The 18,661-nt window shown below is 31.9% G+C and overlaps 2 protein-coding genes across 6 annotated transcripts in view; one reads left to right on the top strand and one right to left on the bottom strand.

The window, feature by feature from the left end:
• Mvl (solute carrier family member malvolio) overlaps nt 1–1,806 on the top strand; it is a 59,685-nt gene extending 57,879 nt beyond the window's left edge. For both annotated transcript variants that reach the window (XM_087153368.1, XM_087153369.1), the window contains exon 16: nt 1,533–1,806. The gene's annotated coding sequence lies outside the window, so the exon portion shown is untranslated. The remainder of the gene's footprint in view (nt 1–1,532) is intronic.
• LOC122272094 (protein Malvolio) overlaps nt 1–18,661 on the bottom strand; it is a 58,385-nt gene that overhangs the window by 8,299 nt on the left and 31,425 nt on the right. For all 4 annotated transcript variants that reach the window (XM_087153371.1, XM_087153374.1, XM_087153373.1 and 1 more), the window contains exons 4-12: nt 15,563–15,912; nt 13,720–13,858; nt 10,546–10,701; nt 9,592–9,750; nt 7,487–7,534; nt 6,403–6,441; nt 5,455–5,574; nt 3,785–4,008; nt 1,530–1,689 (exon numbers count right to left, since the gene is read on the bottom strand). In XM_087153371.1, coding sequence (XP_087009497.1) covers nt 1,530–1,689; nt 3,785–4,008; nt 5,455–5,574; nt 6,403–6,441; nt 7,487–7,534; nt 9,592–9,750; nt 10,546–10,701; nt 13,720–13,858; nt 15,563–15,912 — 1,395 coding nt within the window. The remainder of the gene's footprint in view (nt 1–1,529; nt 1,690–3,784; nt 4,009–5,454; nt 5,575–6,402; nt 6,442–7,486; nt 7,535–9,591; nt 9,751–10,545; nt 10,702–13,719; nt 13,859–15,562; nt 15,913–18,661) is intronic.

Below are 18,661 nucleotides of genomic sequence, written 5' to 3'. Positions count from 1 at the left end.
TGCTTCTCAGTCTCAACCACACACAACAAAGCCTGTCCACACTCGACTGCTAATAGCAACACAGGAACGATCGCGTGCACTACCGTAATCTTAACTCAGCATTCAAAGTCCGGTGATCTTAATACAGCTCTCCTGGCTTCTCACAAAACAGTGAATTAACTAGTGGTATTAGATCATTAAATTCCATTGCTGATAAAATTCTGGTGAGGGAATACTGTAACGTGTTGACCACAGCAATTATGAGGGCGAATCACTTCTTTTTATCTCAGTGTTGTGTTTTTTCTTAGTGATGTAGAGAAAGCAGTAGTAAGAGGCATGCATTCTTCTTAAAAGATGCAGAAAATGACTATATCTGTCTTACAGTATGTATGTTTAAAGCTAATTGAGGAATCCAGTTCTTTAGAAATGTTGCCGTTACACAATGCATCAATCTAATTTCTGTTAACTTAAAATTTTTGGCTTATTTTAATGAACTCGTACCTGTGCTTAAAAACAAATTTAGACACCTTTTGCTGTTGCTATATAATTCAATGGGAAAAAAATATTTAATGAAGCCATACAAAGTTGCAGTTAAAAAGTGAATTTTTACTTTTACATATTCTCAAAAGACTGAACGAAACATGCATTGAAGTGGCAAAAGTAATGATGGTATAGAATTATGCAAATTTACAGATAGGGATAGCCTTGCTAAAGGAAAGTAAAGTAGGTAATGCCTTGACAGGACTTTTACTTGTGGATTAGTAATTTACATAAACCATGAGCGTAATTAGAGCTTCGATGGCTCAATGGTTAAGGCACTGAACTGTCGTTAAGAGGAATTGAGGTTCAATTCCCAGTGGTAGCTTGAAGCCCACCCAGTTTCAGATCAATGGGAACCAGCTTGTCTGGGAAGGCAGCATGTGTGCAATGCTGACTACATTGCCAGAATCATGCTGTTGGTCACCAAATTATGGAGGTCTTTGAATTCTGGAATTCCCTAAAATGCTCTTTCAACTATTTCTATCTAGATTGTAATATACCTGGGATATAATTGTAAAATATGTTAGCACTCAAAATCCAGTAACCAAAACACTTTTACAATTCTTGACGACTGGTACGAAAAGAAAATTCTTAGAAAAATGTAGCCAAACATGTTTACTCTCTGCAAACAACAAACCATGTTAAAAGTTCTTTGACTTTTATTTGATAATAAAATGTAAATAGTTATTCCCTAACATCGTTTAAACAGAGCTTAATCATTTACATTGTAGCAACAACAGTTTAAATATGAATATATTAATAAACTTTCACTTTTATGAGCTCTTTGCAATACACCTGTATGGAACTAAATTGTTGTGCAAAAAAATTACAAGTTACTAGCCAGCCTTGAGGCGTATGGTATCATTATAATAAGTCTTAAAATGTTAAATTAATTGAGATACTTAAATGTTTTCAAAAATTGTGAAATGAAAGTGATGTTTTGCAATTATCTCATTATTTAAAAATGTTCCATATTGTATATTAAGTACTATAAATGAATTTATTCTTACCAGATATCCAAGACCCAATACGTAAAAAATGAAGATCACAGACAGACAAAGATGAACTGGCCATGTGTGAGGGAGATATGCTGATACGAAATTTATGGCAAAATATATATTCAAACCAATAAGGAAGATTGTCATTGTGCCCATGAAAATGTTATTCTTCCTATTTACAACAAAAGAAAACATAAAGGACTGAAAAAGAACAAATTTTAATAATTTATTTATTCACTGTAAATATAACTGATTTTGACTATCTTTAATAAATTATACTTAATGAAAATAGTTTATTATTGTAATTTCAGAAGAAGGTGTTGTGTGTATTTATTATGAATGAAATGTAATCAACCCAGTTAAGTGCTTAAAGCAGAAATGATAGGGCATTGCAAAACAACTGATAATGCATTGTTTTGTCATTTCGTACTTATCACAATTGCGAAATTTTCAAATCAACCATATATGAAAACTATACAGGGTGAGTTTTATGTATATATTTAAATTCTTTGTGTCACACACACAATAAGTATATACATTAGCTTTTGTAAATAGTAAAAGAATACAAAATATTTAATTCTAAATTGAATCTTTGAAAGAAACGCGCTTAAAAGCAGCCGAATTTTTAAGAGAAAGAATAAATATATGACCACCAAAAGCCGATGTCTTCAGGGGGCCTCGGAAGCCATAAAACAAAACCTTTTCTCTTGAGAGAGAGGCCCAAATTAAATGCCAAAATTAACTCTCTCAGTACCCCGAAGGTTTTGTATAAGTCCAGGAAAAAATACATAAAACCAATTCAGAAAAGAAATTCGAACAAAATCTTGAGAAAACAAAAACTTACATTACACTGGTCAAACAGCGATTGCACAAGAAAATTAAATGCAAAGGAAACACTTAAAACAAAAGAAAACAACGCCCTTTATTAAAATTCGCAGAATAAAAAAAAGAAGAGAAGTAAAACAAAAGATTACGTAACAAATTAATATAATGCTTAACTGGGGCTGCTCAGTTAAGACTTGAATTGCGCCCTGTTAAAAGAAATAAAAATCTAGCATTCTTCAATCATTTTCTTAATCAAAAAATTTACATTACAAAAGTTAAAAGGAAAATCATTAATACTTAAATTATTCACAGCCTCCTGAAAACTTTCAACGTTATTGCAAATATTTTTAATCCTAACCAATTGTGAAAAAACTAAATTTTTAAAAATTTTATTACACAGATTAGTATTAAAGTTGCAGAAAAAAATAACTTTAAATTTAGAAGCTTTTCTTTTATCAAAAACACCGATTTTAATTATTTTATCAATAATATCAATTTTAAAATCTAAATATTCAACATTTAAGCAATTCTCATTAGTTTTCTTCAAAACCAAATCTTTAGGATAAATAAAATTAAAATTATCACAATTAAACAAAATCAAATCATCAATATATCTAAAAGCATTAAATTCATTATACTCAAGAAATTTAGCTTTAAAAAAATGCAAAAAATATTAGCAAAAGCACCAGAAAAGGAATTACCTCGTGGAATTCCAATAATTTGTTTATAAAAATCTAAACCATTAAAAAGAATATTCTCAAAAAGATTAAATCTACATAAATCCAACCAATAAGACTTATCAATTTTCTCATTAAATAAATACTTATCAAAAATTTCGCTGCAAATTTCAATAGTCTTTTAATGTGGTATACTTGTATACAAATTTTCAAAATCAAAAGTATTAATATTAGAAATATCATTATTATTAATATAATCCAAAATTTCAACATTACTATCTATAACAATATTTATCTTTTGTAAATTAATATTTAAGCCAGGAAAAAAACAAAAACGTTTTTGAAAATCAACAAATCACTACTAAGGATTGAGATTAAAAACATCAAAGCCTGTTTTACCATAGTAGAAAATGATTGTTGAAAACACCTCCAAGTTTCATATAAAAATCAAACTGGGTTTTGAATTGCTTCATGTCTTCTTTCTCAACTCTGATTCAATAGTTTTTTGTAACATTTTTGTTTCTTCCTAGCTTAACTATTATTTTAAAATCCCTAACGAGTATACTTTTTTGACAAGAATTAAAAATGATGGACATAACGAAATACCCTTTATAATTGTTTACCAAAATACTGAAAAATTTTCCCCCATTGATTCATAAGTTTTGAAACTGATAGATCGAAAATAGATACTTGATCTATTGAGGCAAAACACTGGCTTATTAAAATTTCATAGAATATAAATAAAGTTAAAAAAAATTTTTTTACAGATCATTGGCAAATTCTTTCATCAAGGCTTTGGAGGCAGTGAACATGAAGGTTGTTAATAGGGCAAAGGGTAATTGCACGGCCATAAGGGCATTTATGTAGTCATTCATCCCACTCATACTGTTAACATCTTGTAACAGTGCAACCATGATTGTTGGTAAAATGGCTAAAGTTCTTGTGACCAGCACTCTTTTCCACCTTTTCCATTTCATGTTTAGGAAACCCTGAAAACAAATGTATAGAAATTTAATTTCAAAAATTATCAAAAGGTGTTTCAATTCAAACTATCTGGATATAAAAAAAATAACAATTGAAAAAAAAAGAGAAAAAAAAACTATAGTGAGTGTAAAAAACAATGTGATTACAACTTTCGCAGGATAAAAAAGAAATACAATCAACAGTTTATGTTACTGTATTTTTTTTCCAATAATTTATTTTATACACTGTTTATTTATGTACTTTTTTCATTTTTTTATATACACGTATATATAAGACTTGTCAAAAACAAACTCAAAATAATAAAAGTATTACATGAGAAACACAATCTTGCAATAAACACTGAGGTCAATCACTGTGGAGTCAGATTTAAAATTTTCAAAACCAGTTTGATTGTCCAATGGAACTGAAACGCAGTTACTAGAAAGGAGTTTCAACTTTCTTGACCTATCAAACTGGTATACTTTTAATCTTGATTCCGTTATGATTAATTGGAGCTTGATAACGCTTATGTTTTTCAGGGTGCGTAGCGTTTTTAAAAAGTGCTTAAAGGTGCTTATTTTCGATTTTCGTTTTTTAAAAGCCCTTAAAGGTGCTTTTTTCCATGGATGTTTATAAAAAGTGCTTAATTTTCCCTTTTCCGTAATGTGATATTTTTCTTTACCATGTTGATTTTCGCCACAAATTATGCACAAAGACATTGTCCTATTCAGCGTTTTCACTATTAATTCAACCTCAATCTATTTCGGTGTACCGCCGGTCTGTAGTGTATGAAAGCACCATTTGTTTTACATGTTTGATGAAATACTTGCGGGTCTGTACTTGCGTATACTGAGCTGGATTCAGTGGTAAGGGTTTTTGACTCTCACGTGCAAACCTGCTGCATTTTGCGAGAGATTCTCAATTTCTGTATGATTCTTCAAATGAAATTAGTGATAGAAAATTTCATTTCGCTTGTTAATTTCATCGTTTGTGACGCGCCATCGTTTTCGTCACTGTAAATAAAACTGGATAAAATTATCAATTGTCCAAAACTTGCCAACTCTGTCTAATTATGATATTTTTCAAAGTGCTTAAAAATACTTTTTGAGTGCTTGAAAAGTGTTTATTTTTTGTTGAAAAATTTGGCTACGCACCCTGTTTTTTTTATTTTAAAACAATGTTTTTTCCTTTTAATACTTAATACAGACTTATATTTAATACTTAAATTAATAGCGGTGATTATTTAGAACTTGTTGTTCCGCTCTTACATGTTGTCACGCATTTCAATCCTACATTTAGTCAGTACATTCGGAGAATCTTTCAAACCTCAAGAAATGAAACTCCTTACATCGAAATCCGAATTTTTCAATCAAAAGTTATTTTCACTTGATTTGTTTTCCTGCGATAAAACATTTAGTATAAAACTATATTTTAAAATTCCGTGCATCAAGGATTAAATATAATTACATTACTTCCATAACAAATTGTCCTGTGTAGGTTCCGGTCATTGTTGAGCTTTGTCCGGAAGCAATGAGACCTATAGCCCAGATATACATGTACAAACTTCCAAATTCGCACCCTAGAAATACACCCTGAAAAGTAAAGATTCAAATTATTAAGTAATATTACCTAGTTAATTATTTAATGTCATTTAATTTTAAGTATATATTCGAATTTCCGTACAAAATAACAGACCTGCCTTTTTTATTTTATAGAGTGGTGTAAAGACTGGGTAGACCTGTTGGAGCTAAGATGTTCGACCTGGAAACTATCAAATTTAATCGAAATATTCATTGCTTAACTGTGTACAATATGTCATTCTTGAAATTTCATAAATTAACTACATTCTGTTATAAATAAAAAATTTTTTTTTTCTAGAAAAAGTCAAATCACCCGGTCTTATGTTAACTCGATAGGAAATTTAGAAATACTAGAAGTTAAGTAAAAACGTGCAAACATTTCTATTTTTTTTTTTTTTTTTTTTGACAATTTAAGAAAATTATGCATGTAATTCACCGAAGTTGTCAAAGCCTTATTCAAGTGGGAGGGGGACGATTGTCGCGGTCCCCGGTCTGCTAAAGCCCAATAAAAATTTCGCACAAAAAATAGGGTTTATTAATTTACAGAGATTTTTTTTATTTATAAAAACTACAATTTTGTATAAAAAGTCTTCAAAAATTCTACAAAATATGAAAGTAAGACTTTTTGTGCTTTGAGGAAACCTTTTTTCCGCCTTTTATCTAGTTATTTTCTTCCTTCACTGCATTGTAGCATTTGTGGTCTCAATATAGACTCATATCAATGGGGTGGGGGGAACAAAATCAGGTAATACCCGGTTCTACCCGGAGAATTGAGGTAAATCAAACAGAAAATCCTTATTGTTTGCAAAGCTATGAATCTTTAGTAAATAAATTGCTTACCCCTCTGTAAATATCACCTGAAATGATGTTATCATTGTCCTGAAAAAGAATAAGGCACATTAAGTTTTTGTTAAAGAAAAAACCCTTATTACATTTCAGATAATTGTATAACAATTGTTTGACAACTAGCTTAATATATTTCTAGCACTATTGCTTTTACTTTATTTAAGACTTTTTTGTAAATTGAAGACAACCTATTCGGATCAAGCCAGCCCTGGGCTGCAGACGATGACTTAGTCATCATATAAAAATAATAGCAAAACGAATAATAACAAAAATAGTCTCTAAATATTTAAAAAAATAAATAATGTCATCGTCAAAAGGGTAAGCAAGCAACAACCCTAACCTATACCCATATTATATTTTTTATTTTAATCCATAAAATAAAATAAATAACAAATTTATCTATAGTGTAGCTTTGAGGAGAACTCCTCCAGACTGTAAGTCTGGGGCTGTCTGCTGCTATGGTAACAAGCGAGAGCACATTTCTAATGGGGGTGAAATGGAGGAAAGAAGGTGTAGATTGGTTTACCCAGGATGACCTACGCTAAGATTAAGACAAAACTATTCACCCCACACCCCTGTTAAAAGTGACCTTTCTACGTAACCATAGTACCCGCCACGACGCGAGACGGGAGTCTAGAGAAGTTCTCCTGAAAGCCGCACTATATTGCACTAGCGTCATTTGGTGACCAGCTTAGTCACTTTTCAAAATTATCTTGTACAACATATGAATATTAATGGTAAACAAGCCGAATGCACAGCAGAGTATTAAAATATTCTTTAACCTCTTCCTCCAATCCAACATTTTAATTAGTTTTAAGCAATAAATCGACAGAATTTTTTTCCTCCACTGTCTAGCTGTTGTTCGTGTGGCTTTGCCTACTACGCGGAAGTGTTTTGGTTTCAGTTAACTATTTTATTTAAGGATGTTCGCGATATTTTCAAAGTTAATTATTCATGTATTGAAGTTTAGTTATAATTTTAAATCCGTCCGAAGATTACGGCAGTAAATTTTTTCCATTTTATACATTTTGATTAAAAGAGAGAAAGATTTATTTAAGTAAAAAATAACTTTGCATACCTGGAATATATCTGAAACGTTTAGTCCTTTTTCTGTGCATAAATCAACCTAAAAAATAGAAAGGGAAATAAGTTTAAAAATGTTTTTACATTCTTTAGTTCTGTCTAATTTTAGTTTGTCTTCAAGATTGTATTTTAAGGCTGTTTTAGTCACGGGATTAGGCTTAACAGAGCAGGAGTAGATAGAAATTATACATAAAATTATTTAATACAGTTTACAGAGATCTGAAAATTAAAATATAAATATTCTTATTACACAACTGGAAACATACATATGTATTTGTGACGACGAACTTAAGTTTCTGCAGATGAAAAGCTACATTGAAGATAGCCGCAAACACTCGCCAACTCGTTATCGATTGTAACAGACGAAATCAAAACGCACCAAGATTGGAATTTCCGGAAGCAAAAATAATTAACTTATGGTGTAAATGCGAGTGAAATCGAATAAGCTTTTTGCATCTCTTGAGTTTCGAGATTTCATACACCCTTTAAATTGCATATTAATGTTCGATTGGGTGTTAACTTGAAAACAAGAGTTCCTTTTCTTACAACTTTCAGGGTAATTCAACATCATATTCGGATAGATATGACACAGTTTTTTTTACAGAGAAGCTAAGTCGTTTATAAAGTATACCTTATCCATGAAAAATAATAAAAAGGTACTAGGGATAAAAAGAGAAACTAAGCCACAGAATAATGTATCGAGAATTTTTATACAAGCGACATGAAAAGGATTTTGTAAAAAGACAATTCAGGAAATCAAAATTAAAAAGTTAGGCTTAGACCACTGGTCGCCAAACTTATGAAGCTTTTAAGCTACCATGTAGTTTATAAATTCTACTATATCAACCGAAAGAATTGAGGGGAATTAATTATCGATTATGTCAACCTTCATCTATCAAAGGTTACTTCATTATATTGCAATCAAGTTAACATGTTTTAGATACTAGTGAATTGGTATTCAATATTTATAGTGGTAGTTACGCCATGGAACTACCAACTTTTTTTTAATAATAAAAAAATATTCTTATATATTTGGTTCACCTGACCAGAGGCTGTTTTTCGAAGGCTCCGTCGCATAAATGAAATGTTTTTTTTTTTGCGAATAGTATGCTATTTTCATAACTGCTGAGAGTTTGCAACTGTTACTCATGACTAGTTAGGTTTAGCCTATCTAAAGCCAATGCTGCCGATGCTTATTATAAAAATGGAGCAAAACATAAATTTTGTCACAGTTCTGAGGAAATGAAAAGGGTTTGTGGTCTAATTTTTTAATATTTAAAAACTTATCCAGATGCAGCATTACCTAGGCTCATAAAAATTTGCAAAAGCTGAAAATAAGGTAGTGATTTTGATAATTTTCATATAGATGGAAAAATGTCACCAAATTGGCAATTTATTTTAAAAAGGTTTAATAACATTTAAAGTACATAAAAGTTATTTAACCGGATAATTCTTCGCGTCATGATTACATATATAGTTTAAAATCATCGCATTGCTTCATGTGTTAGACACTTAAACTATGGCTTTTTTTTTTATTTTCCTTGGCGATAGAGCTTCGAGAAAAAGCGCTAACGCGATGTCTTCACTAGCTACTATTGGCTAAAAAACGGTTTGGCGATCACTGGTTCAGATAGTTGCTTTTTGCTATTGGTAATTATTGTAATTATTTTGTCAAAACGGCGAAAGAATGAAAATTCTATAATCTGTTCTCCGGGGGCCGGGATAGCCCGGTTGGTAGGGCACTGGACCCATGTCAAAGAGTTCGAGGGTTCGATACCAGCCAGCCGAAGACTCCCCGTGCAGTAAATGGTGACTGATGCACGTTAAATCTGTCGAGTCGCGAAGTCCTCTATGTTTTCATAACAGATCAATACCTCTGGGGTACTGATCCAGGAGTTTCCTTGTCTTCTGGATAGGTTCAAAATTACAAGGCTACGGAGTTAAACATTAGTAGTCGTAAACCCAAAAATTGGGTCGGCTGTTCAACGACAGATATAAAAAAAAATATAAAAAGTCTGTTCTCCGCATAGGTAATATTGCTGATGCTTACCCACGGCAACGATACAATAGTGTGACGTGTTTAACAGCTTGGATACTTACTACGTAATTGTTTGTTTTTCCGCTCATTCCTGCTGCAAATACAGCGAGAACAAATATATTAATGATTAAGGACACTAAGAGAGCTACTGCGGATTCTATGAAATAGTATCTGTTAGCGTCTTTAACTTCAGCAATGTTTTTCCTGTCCACTTTCCTGGTCTGAAATTATAAGAAAATTTAAGTTAAAACACTTTAGACAAAAGCGAAGTAGTCATTTTTAAATAAAATACAGGGTGTCCATCTAATCACGGCCCATATATACATATTTTTATAAGCCTTATAATTATCACAGCCATAATTATATAAGCCTTATAATTAGGTCATTAGAGCCCGCAAATTTATGACTATTTTAATTTTAAATTTACTATTTAAAGCCGCAAAATAAATGTATAGAAATATGCCGAACCGTTACTAAGGTGAGTCATAATAAGGATTGAAATCCTTTGACAAATATATATATATATATATATATATATATATATATATATATATATATATATATATATATATATATATATATATATATATATATATATATATATATATATATATATATATATATATATATATATATATATATATATATATATATATATATATATATATATATATATATATATATATATATATATACAATGAAACTGGAAAACAATTTTAAAAACTTCAATTGAAAAAGATAATTTTAGGCATGCTTTTTTTTTATCTGGTAAATAAATATTTTTGTTTCTTTTATTTTAATTTCATCTTTTTGGTGGTTAACATCGCTAATAATTCGTCAGATTTCGCTAGTTTAAATTTCATTATGTTAAATATCAGATATTCATTTCTTGATAGCATTAATTCTTCATGTTGTCTTTTAATGGGTCATTTTTTCGCCAAAAGTTTGAAAACTGATACTGCCATTAAAAGTGGTGATCACACAGAACATACTGCATAACTTATTCATTAACTTACCTTTACAAGAGATGAATGAAGATAAAGATTATGAGGAGTGATGAGGGCACCAATCATACCTATCGATTGTAGAAATATGGCAGTATTGCATTCTCCGCAACCTGGTATCACTAGTCCTTTTACTAATTCGACCTGGTCAGGCATTATGGCAAAATACTGAAAAAGGAAGAGGAAAAATAAATTTTATGCCACCTAGCAATAGAGAGTTTCGCAGAATTAATTTATCTTTGGACATTTCTGAAAAGATTTATTGTCATTAGATACTTGTCAAAAAATTAATAAAGCATATAAGATATAATATAGGAAAAAATAAGAGGTGAGAGCTTTAGGATCGAATATTTAGGATTCTTTTATTTAATTAAAGACTATATCTGTCTTTTCTTCTTCTCTTAACTCCACAGGGAGTATAGGGCCTTTGTCGCGACTCTTCATCTCATCCTATTGGTTGCCATGCAAGCACTTTATTTCTCTCTATGCTTTGTTTATTGTCTTTAATTCATTAATAATAGTTTTGCAAGCCGCGATGGCTCAGGGGATAGAGCGTTCGCCTTGCAATGAGGCGAACCGGGTTCGAATCCCAGTCGATACGAATCTCGCATCCTGCTTGTCCCGACCACAGTGCTGACATGAAATATCCTCCGTGGTAGACGAATCATGGGTTAGAGTCCCCCTGCCATCAGGCTAACCGTGGGAGGTTCTCGTGGTTTTCCCCACCATGTAACGCAAGTTCCATCATTGAGTCTTCCACGAAGGCAAATTTCTCTTAATACTTGAACCAGGAGTTCCCTTATCTTCTGGATTGGGTTTTAAATTACAAGGCTACGCAGTAGTAAACCCAATTATTAGGTCGGCTGTTCAACAACAATTATATATAAATAATAATTTTGCGCCATGCCATTTTAGGTCCACTCTTCTTTCGTTCATTTTGGGGTGTCTAGTCAAGCCCCTGTTTAGCTTTTGAATTTTTCCGGTTTTCCGATAGTGTGTCCAATTCATAGCCATTCGCGTTCTCTGATTTCCATTTCTGTTGGTTTTTACTTATTGGTTTTAAATTTTTATTGGTTAGATATTTTGCGAAACCATTTTGTATTAAGAATTCTTATAATAGTTCTCTGCCTGCTAGAGCAAAAAGCCAGTATTGTCCGTGCTAATTGTTAAACACAATTTCTGCTCAAAACAATGTTCGCCGTCCAATTGGTTTCAAGCCAATAGTGTCCCTTAACCGCAATATAAAATTCTCAGCAGTTTTATTGGTAACATAAAGACATAGCATAACATGGTAACATATCACCAAATAATAACCTTATTGTATTTTATTGAAATTTTGAGTTTTTATAGCCAATGGTAATTTTTATTTTATTAGTCGAGTATACACGTCATACGCACAGCAAGAGAGATTTGGTTCGACGAAGTGTATGCTCGTCAAACGTGTTTAACTGGTTACATCGTAGTCGGGAAATAGAATCGTGTGTTTTTATATGTGAGTTAAGACTGCGAAAAAACTGTGGAGCTATCAATATGAAAAACAACTTATTACAACTTATCTACAAAGAAAGCCAATTGATTTCTGAATTACAACAAAGGGTTTACCAAGTCTAAGCAAATGTTTCAGTTTGGTTTTGAGACAAATGGTTGTCTTTTGAAATTAGGATACCTCAAGATTATATTCCAATATTTTAGAGTTCTTAGTGTCAATATATTACATCTAGTATTTTATGCCAAACTCATTTTGTTTTAAGACCGTAAATTGCTAGCACTTATCTGAGAGATGGTGCTCAGGATATCTAACGTGAGACTTTTTAAACTTAATATTAGAATACTTTTCATTTTTTATCAATATTTGTACAACACAGACAATTTTAAAGCAATGAATTTGGATTAGCTTCTAATTGTGACCAAGTTTTCATCAAACATAGACGTCACTGGCGAAGGGGGGTGTTGGTATATGTCCCCTTTAATAATTAAAAATCTTACCCCTTCCTTCTCGCTCCCGTGAAAATGACGGGATGAGGTTTCGCCCTCTATTTCACGCTCCCGTTATATTTCCGGGCTGGAGTGTTCAGTAGTAATGCGCCAATAAGAATAAAACTGATTCATTTCTTTAGCCAGGAAAACATTTTATTTCTTATTTTACACACCAGATGGCAGTACCAGGCTATTTTTAAGATAATTGTAGATAGAAAGAGGTAGTAAGAGATGTAGGAAGGAAACTCGGTACTACTGTCCAGATTGTGACGTTGGCCTCTGTATCTCATACTTTGAAATTTATCACACAAGAAAAAATTACTAACCTTTATTTATATTATACGTAAGTTTAATAAAATTATTTTTTAATGTTTAAAACACATATTTTTCAAATTTTTCCATGCTTGACATATGAAAACCAACATTAAGTCATGGTAACCCTGAATGTTGGCTTTTCCTAAAAATTTAATTTTTTAAAATTTCAAGCTAAAAACAAATCGAAAATTAAAATGAATATATATATTGTTCATACACATATTTTTATACAGTTTTCAAGGATAAAAAATAGGCACTTTTATGACCGTTTTCTTGAAAATTAATCGATCGTTAACCTTTAATCGTTAAAGTCCACCTCATTTTTAGACAAAGAAAGAAAATTTTCATGAACTATCATCTATTTAAAGTTATGAGTGTTACAATCAATAATTAGATTAATGTTTTTACAGATGTTCAATAAACTGAAGAAAATTTTTTTGTACGCATGAAATTTAAACAACTAGTGTGACTGTATATTTTACTTTAGTCCTGCTCAAAAATTGGATACCAGCGACGATGTTATTGAAATTAAATTTCTTTTACAAATTGTTATATTTTTTATTGATAAAATTATATCTTTTTTTCCCCTTGCATACTTCGAAAAAGCGCTCTAAAGAATCCTATGCCCAGGGTCTGTAAATATCAGTTTTTGGCTCATTAATGTAGATATAAACTTTGCTGACAATAAAAAAAAAGGGGGGGATGGGTAACACTTCAAGAATAATAATTTTTTGCCCAATTTTTTAATTTTTTTTGTTTTAAGCTTCCTAACTTATTCTTTGAGAAAGTAAAAATTATACGGAGAATAAATTCCTATTGATTTAACATTTAAATTCAATTCCGTGTGTCCATAGTGGCACTTGTTGCTGATATATCGTAAAAAGATTGTCTTACCTCGTAACCGAAAGTGATGGCCATGACAGCGATTAGGAATGCAAAGAACGCTTCGAGTTTTCTAAGTCCATATTTATCCAAAAATAAAAATGTGAAAGTGTCGACTATGGTGATGAGAACTCCTCCATACAATGGGAGCCTATAAAGAGGTTAAATTTTTATCATTAAAGTGTAGAAATCAGTTTTTCTACAGATCATGTGATCCGTTTTGAGTGCCAAAAATCGTTTGATTTATCAAATTACTAAGGTACGACTCTGCGAACTATCTAGATAATATGCACAAGACCAATTAGGAATTCATTAAAGTGAAAAGAGGGAGATCGCGGTGGCTCAAGAGAGGTGATTCAGGTTCAAATTCCAGCGGTTGATACAAATTTGCACTCTGCTAAAACCAACCACAGTGTTGGCATAAAATATTCTCAGTGGTAGAAGGATCATAGGTTAGAATCCTCTTGCCGGGGCTAACCATGAGATGTTTTCGTGGTTTCCTTCGCCATGTAAGTTCCATCTAAAAGCTCGAAAAGAAGGCTAGTTTGTCCAATGCTTGATGCAGGACCCTTTTTTATTTTATAACGTCGTTAAACAGCTGACCCAACTTTGAGTTTACGAATACCAAAGTTCAACTCTGTAGCCATACAATTTTGAACCCAATCCGGAAGAGAAGGGAACTCCTGGATCGAGTATTGGGAGATATTTATGATGGACTCATTATGGAGGACTTCAGGATGGAACTAACCCGAATTTGCGTTACATGGAGAGGAAAACCGCGAAGACCTCTCACAGATATTCTGATGGCCAGGGGACTCTAACCCATGATCCGTCTACTACTGAGGATATTTTACGTCAGCACTGTGGTCGGTGCGAGCTGGGTGCGGAATTCGTATTGACCAGCTATCCAATGGGATTCGAGCCCGGTTCACCTCGTTAGGAGGCGAACGTTCTATCGCCTGAGCCACTACGGCTTCCAGGAGCTCTTTTGTCCTCTGGGATAAGTTCAGAATTACAAGGTTACGAAGTTGAACCTTGATAGTCGAATACTCAGAATTGGACTTTCGAGCTTTAGGGGTAACAGATATACAATATGTTTTTAGGTGATTTTCAGTGGGATAAAAATACGACCTTTTTAGAATTTGATTTCTCAGTAACTATTTGACCAATTTTGTTCGAATTTTATATTTTGCCACATAAAATGACTTTCTTTAAAATTATGTAAAAAAAATTGTATACCTTACTATTCAAAATTTTTCAACTTTTATTAAATAAAATAATAATATTTATTTACTGAAAATTATTTTTTGTATGGAATTATCTGTGGAAAAACGAATTTTATAATTGTGTGCACAATTTTTTTTTTTCCGATTCGCTTAAGTTATGGTATGGGTTTACGACTACCAATGTTCTACTCCGTAGCCTTGTAATTTTGAACCCCATCCAGAAGACAAGGGAACTCCTGGATCGAGTAGTGGGAGAAATTTGCCTTCATGGACGACTTTTTGATGGAGCTAACCCGCATTTGCGTTACATGGAGAGGAAGACCACGAGAACCTCCCACGGTTAGCCTGACGGAAAGGGGACTCTAACCCATGATCCGTCTACCACTGAGGATATTTCATGTCAGCACTGTGGTCGTTGCAAGCCGGATGCGGAATTCGTATTATTCTCTTAAAATATCATTTGTACGAGAAACTCTCAAACTATTAAGATTGAGTTCAAGAACGTGAAGATCAAAAAATCATTCCAGGTGGTGGCTATTTATTTTTTTGCGCACTGCACATATGACGCCATTCTTTCATATTTTGAAGTTCTGATTAGTTACAGTTTTACATGTTTAAATCCAACTTACTTTTTGTTCGTAAGCAAGTATAAAGCGATAGCTGTCCCTATCACCTCTTGCATATCTGCTGCTATGATGGTGATTTCCAGCATTATCCACAGCAGGTACCTTGGAACAGGAGAAAACCTTCTCCTGCAAGTCTCAGCCAAATCTTCACCCGTGACTGCGCCGATTCTTGCTGCCAGCCTTTGAATGAACAGGCCAACCAGCGTGGCCCAAAATAATATCCAGACAACAGCATATTTGGCCTCTATTCCAGCTTTGAGATCGGCTTCTATATTTCCTGGATCAAGGTAAGCTATGCTCATTAAGAAACCAGGTCCACTGAAAGCCCACAATCTTTTGAAACTAAAATCATACTTTGAAGAAAAAGGGAGGAAAATTTTTATGATGTAATTAATGATGAAATATACTGCGGCTTTGAGAACTCTTCCAGACTGAAAGTCTGGGGCTGTCTGCTGCTATGGTAACAAGCGAGAGCACATTTCTAATGGGGGTGAAATAGAGGAAAGAAGGTATCGATTTGTTTACTCACGGCGACCTACGCTAAGATTAAGATAAAACTATTCATCCCACACCCCTATTCGAAGTGACCTTTCCTCGTAACCATAGTACCCGCCACGAAGCGAGGCGGGTGTCTGGAGGAGTTCTTCTGAAAGCCGCACTATACATTTTAACACAGAGTCTTGCATTAAAGGCAAATAAAGTAATTTAACCAACAAATGAGTATGAGGAGTTTTTCTTTCTTTATTTATTTATATGAGCAGAAAAAATAGGTCAATTTATTATTTCTGAAGTAATAAAGATTACGATGCAGAGGGCATAGCTACTTCAGAGCTGCTAGTTATTTCGGAGTTAGGACAGATATTTCTCCCAACGATTTAAATATTAAAACTTATGTTTTACCATTCAACTTAAAATGGGTTTTTTGAAAAGTGGATTTAAATAAATCAAAAATATTGAACATGTAGGAACATATTTGTTTATTAGGTATTTTAACAACTTCCGTTTAAAGTTTTAACACATTGGAAACGGCATACATAAGAGATATTTAATCAAAATTATTTAATATTTTTTAAATTTTTTTTTAATGTTTGAAATTTATTAACATATTATAAAAATTGCTCAATATTTCAGACTGTCATAGTTTAAATTAAAACCTTAAATTTTAAGCTTAGCAAAATTATTAGACAAATAAAGCATATTGTATATAAAAGGAAAATAATTATAGATATTAGCGGCAAACGTCAATCGTTGAGAAATAAAAATATCCGGTAATCATTAGTCATTTACAATGTGTTAAAATCTTTAGCTGGGGAAAAAAAATTTGAACAAAAATTTTAGTAAAGGAAAGCCACGAGAATTTTGGTTACAGAAACAACGTCCAGAATGGAGTGATTTGTCTAATCCATTAATTTTTTACAAAATTTAGAGAAGTTGACAAAAAATTGCATTCTCAGAAATAAGTGGGTCACTTTTTCAGAAATCTGAAAGTGTTAACAAATATCTAACACCACATCTTAAAACTTATTTTGAAAAATTTTATTTCAAATATGTTAAAATTCACTTTAAAAATTGAGTGCAAGTGCTTATGATACTGATGTAGTATAATCATTATTTTTCAAAAAACGTATTTCAAATTCGATAAACAAGGAAAAGTAAATAAATGAATAAAACAATAAAGTTTTTGACGATTTTAAAGTAATTTATATAAAAATACGTAAAACCCTTTAATAAAAAGATGCATTTTGAAAATTTAAAATTTCTGGCAATTTTTGATTACTAATTTCATAAAAGAAAAATATATCATGTGGATCCCCTCTTTTTTTTAAAGAACAAATTTTGAAAATTCTATGCCTAATATAAAATAGATTATGCATTGCAATTGAATAGCAGAAAGTACTTCAATCCTACAAACTGTTTTTTGTGAAAGCTTAAAAAAAGTAATTAGCAGAACTACAGAGCTACAAGTTAACTAACTGTGTACCACTTTTCAAATTAAATTCAGGGTGTTCCGTAATAATCACCCTTAATACACATTTTTAAAATCCATGTCAAAAATAAAGCATGAAAAAGTACATTGAGGGTCGCAAAATAATATTTACTCTAGGGGCCGTTCATATATTACATTTAAATGCTTTTGGCAAGAGGAGAGTTTACCTGCACATAAATTAACATCTCTCCTTGTAAATAAAAGCAAATCTCAAGCTCACTCTCATAATTAAATAAAAAAAAGTCGCAACCATTTCCTTGTATTTCGCAGTAAAATTTACTTAAGTAAATTAATTTTAGGATTAAATTCAAATAAAAGATATAATTTTGCAAAAACAAAATTTATGACTTAGTTCTTTTAATATAATTTTGAGTAGAATTTATTGTTTAAGCTATAAAACGAATAAAATGATTCAAACTCAACACATAAGCATCAAATAGTATCCAAGGATGTTGCAGCCATTTTTTTCCCCGCATCTTTTATGACATAGTTTCTTTTTCTTCTACTCGGATTAAATTTACTTGGGTATGAATTTTCATACATCCATTCTGCAACTTCTATGCCTATTTAATTACGCACATAAGCTCATTTTTTTAAAAAGTATTCCTAAAGCAGGATTCCCACTCAATTTCAGAAAACAAATTCCCTGACTTTTCCAGGTATATCAGGTAAATTTCAATGAAAATTAATACCATATTTTATCTATGCTACGAAATTTTTCATCAGAAAATTTTGATTCTTTTATTTGTAATGCCAAGTATTAGATTTTCTATGTGAAATAAATATTATATGAGGAAGGAAGCATTTCAGTTTGTCTAAAATGTGAAATTTTTGCAATAAATAATTGCAATAGATGTCAGAATTGTTTAACTCGAATCTCAACAACCGAGTACTGTTACTGACAATTTTAAGACTGGTTTTCCTTCCAGGTATATTGAAGGAATTTTTCCTGGTTTTAGTAAAAAAAAATGCAACTTTCCCTGACCCTTCCCTGATTTTTGGAGTTGAAATAAAATTCCCTGACAATGCCAGGTTTTCCCTGCTCTCCCTGACCCGTGGGAACCCTGTTAAAGATCGTTCTGTTTTTCCCTTTGGTAGGTTAAAAACCTAGACCT

Source organism: Parasteatoda tepidariorum, chromosome 10 (genome assembly GCF_982258835.1).
Source record: "Parasteatoda tepidariorum strain Cologne lab strain chromosome 10, Ptep-v5.0, whole genome shotgun sequence".
NCBI lineage: Eukaryota > Metazoa > Arthropoda > Arachnida > Araneae > Theridiidae > Parasteatoda > Parasteatoda tepidariorum.
This window is presented reverse-complemented; position numbering and strand designations above follow the sequence as displayed.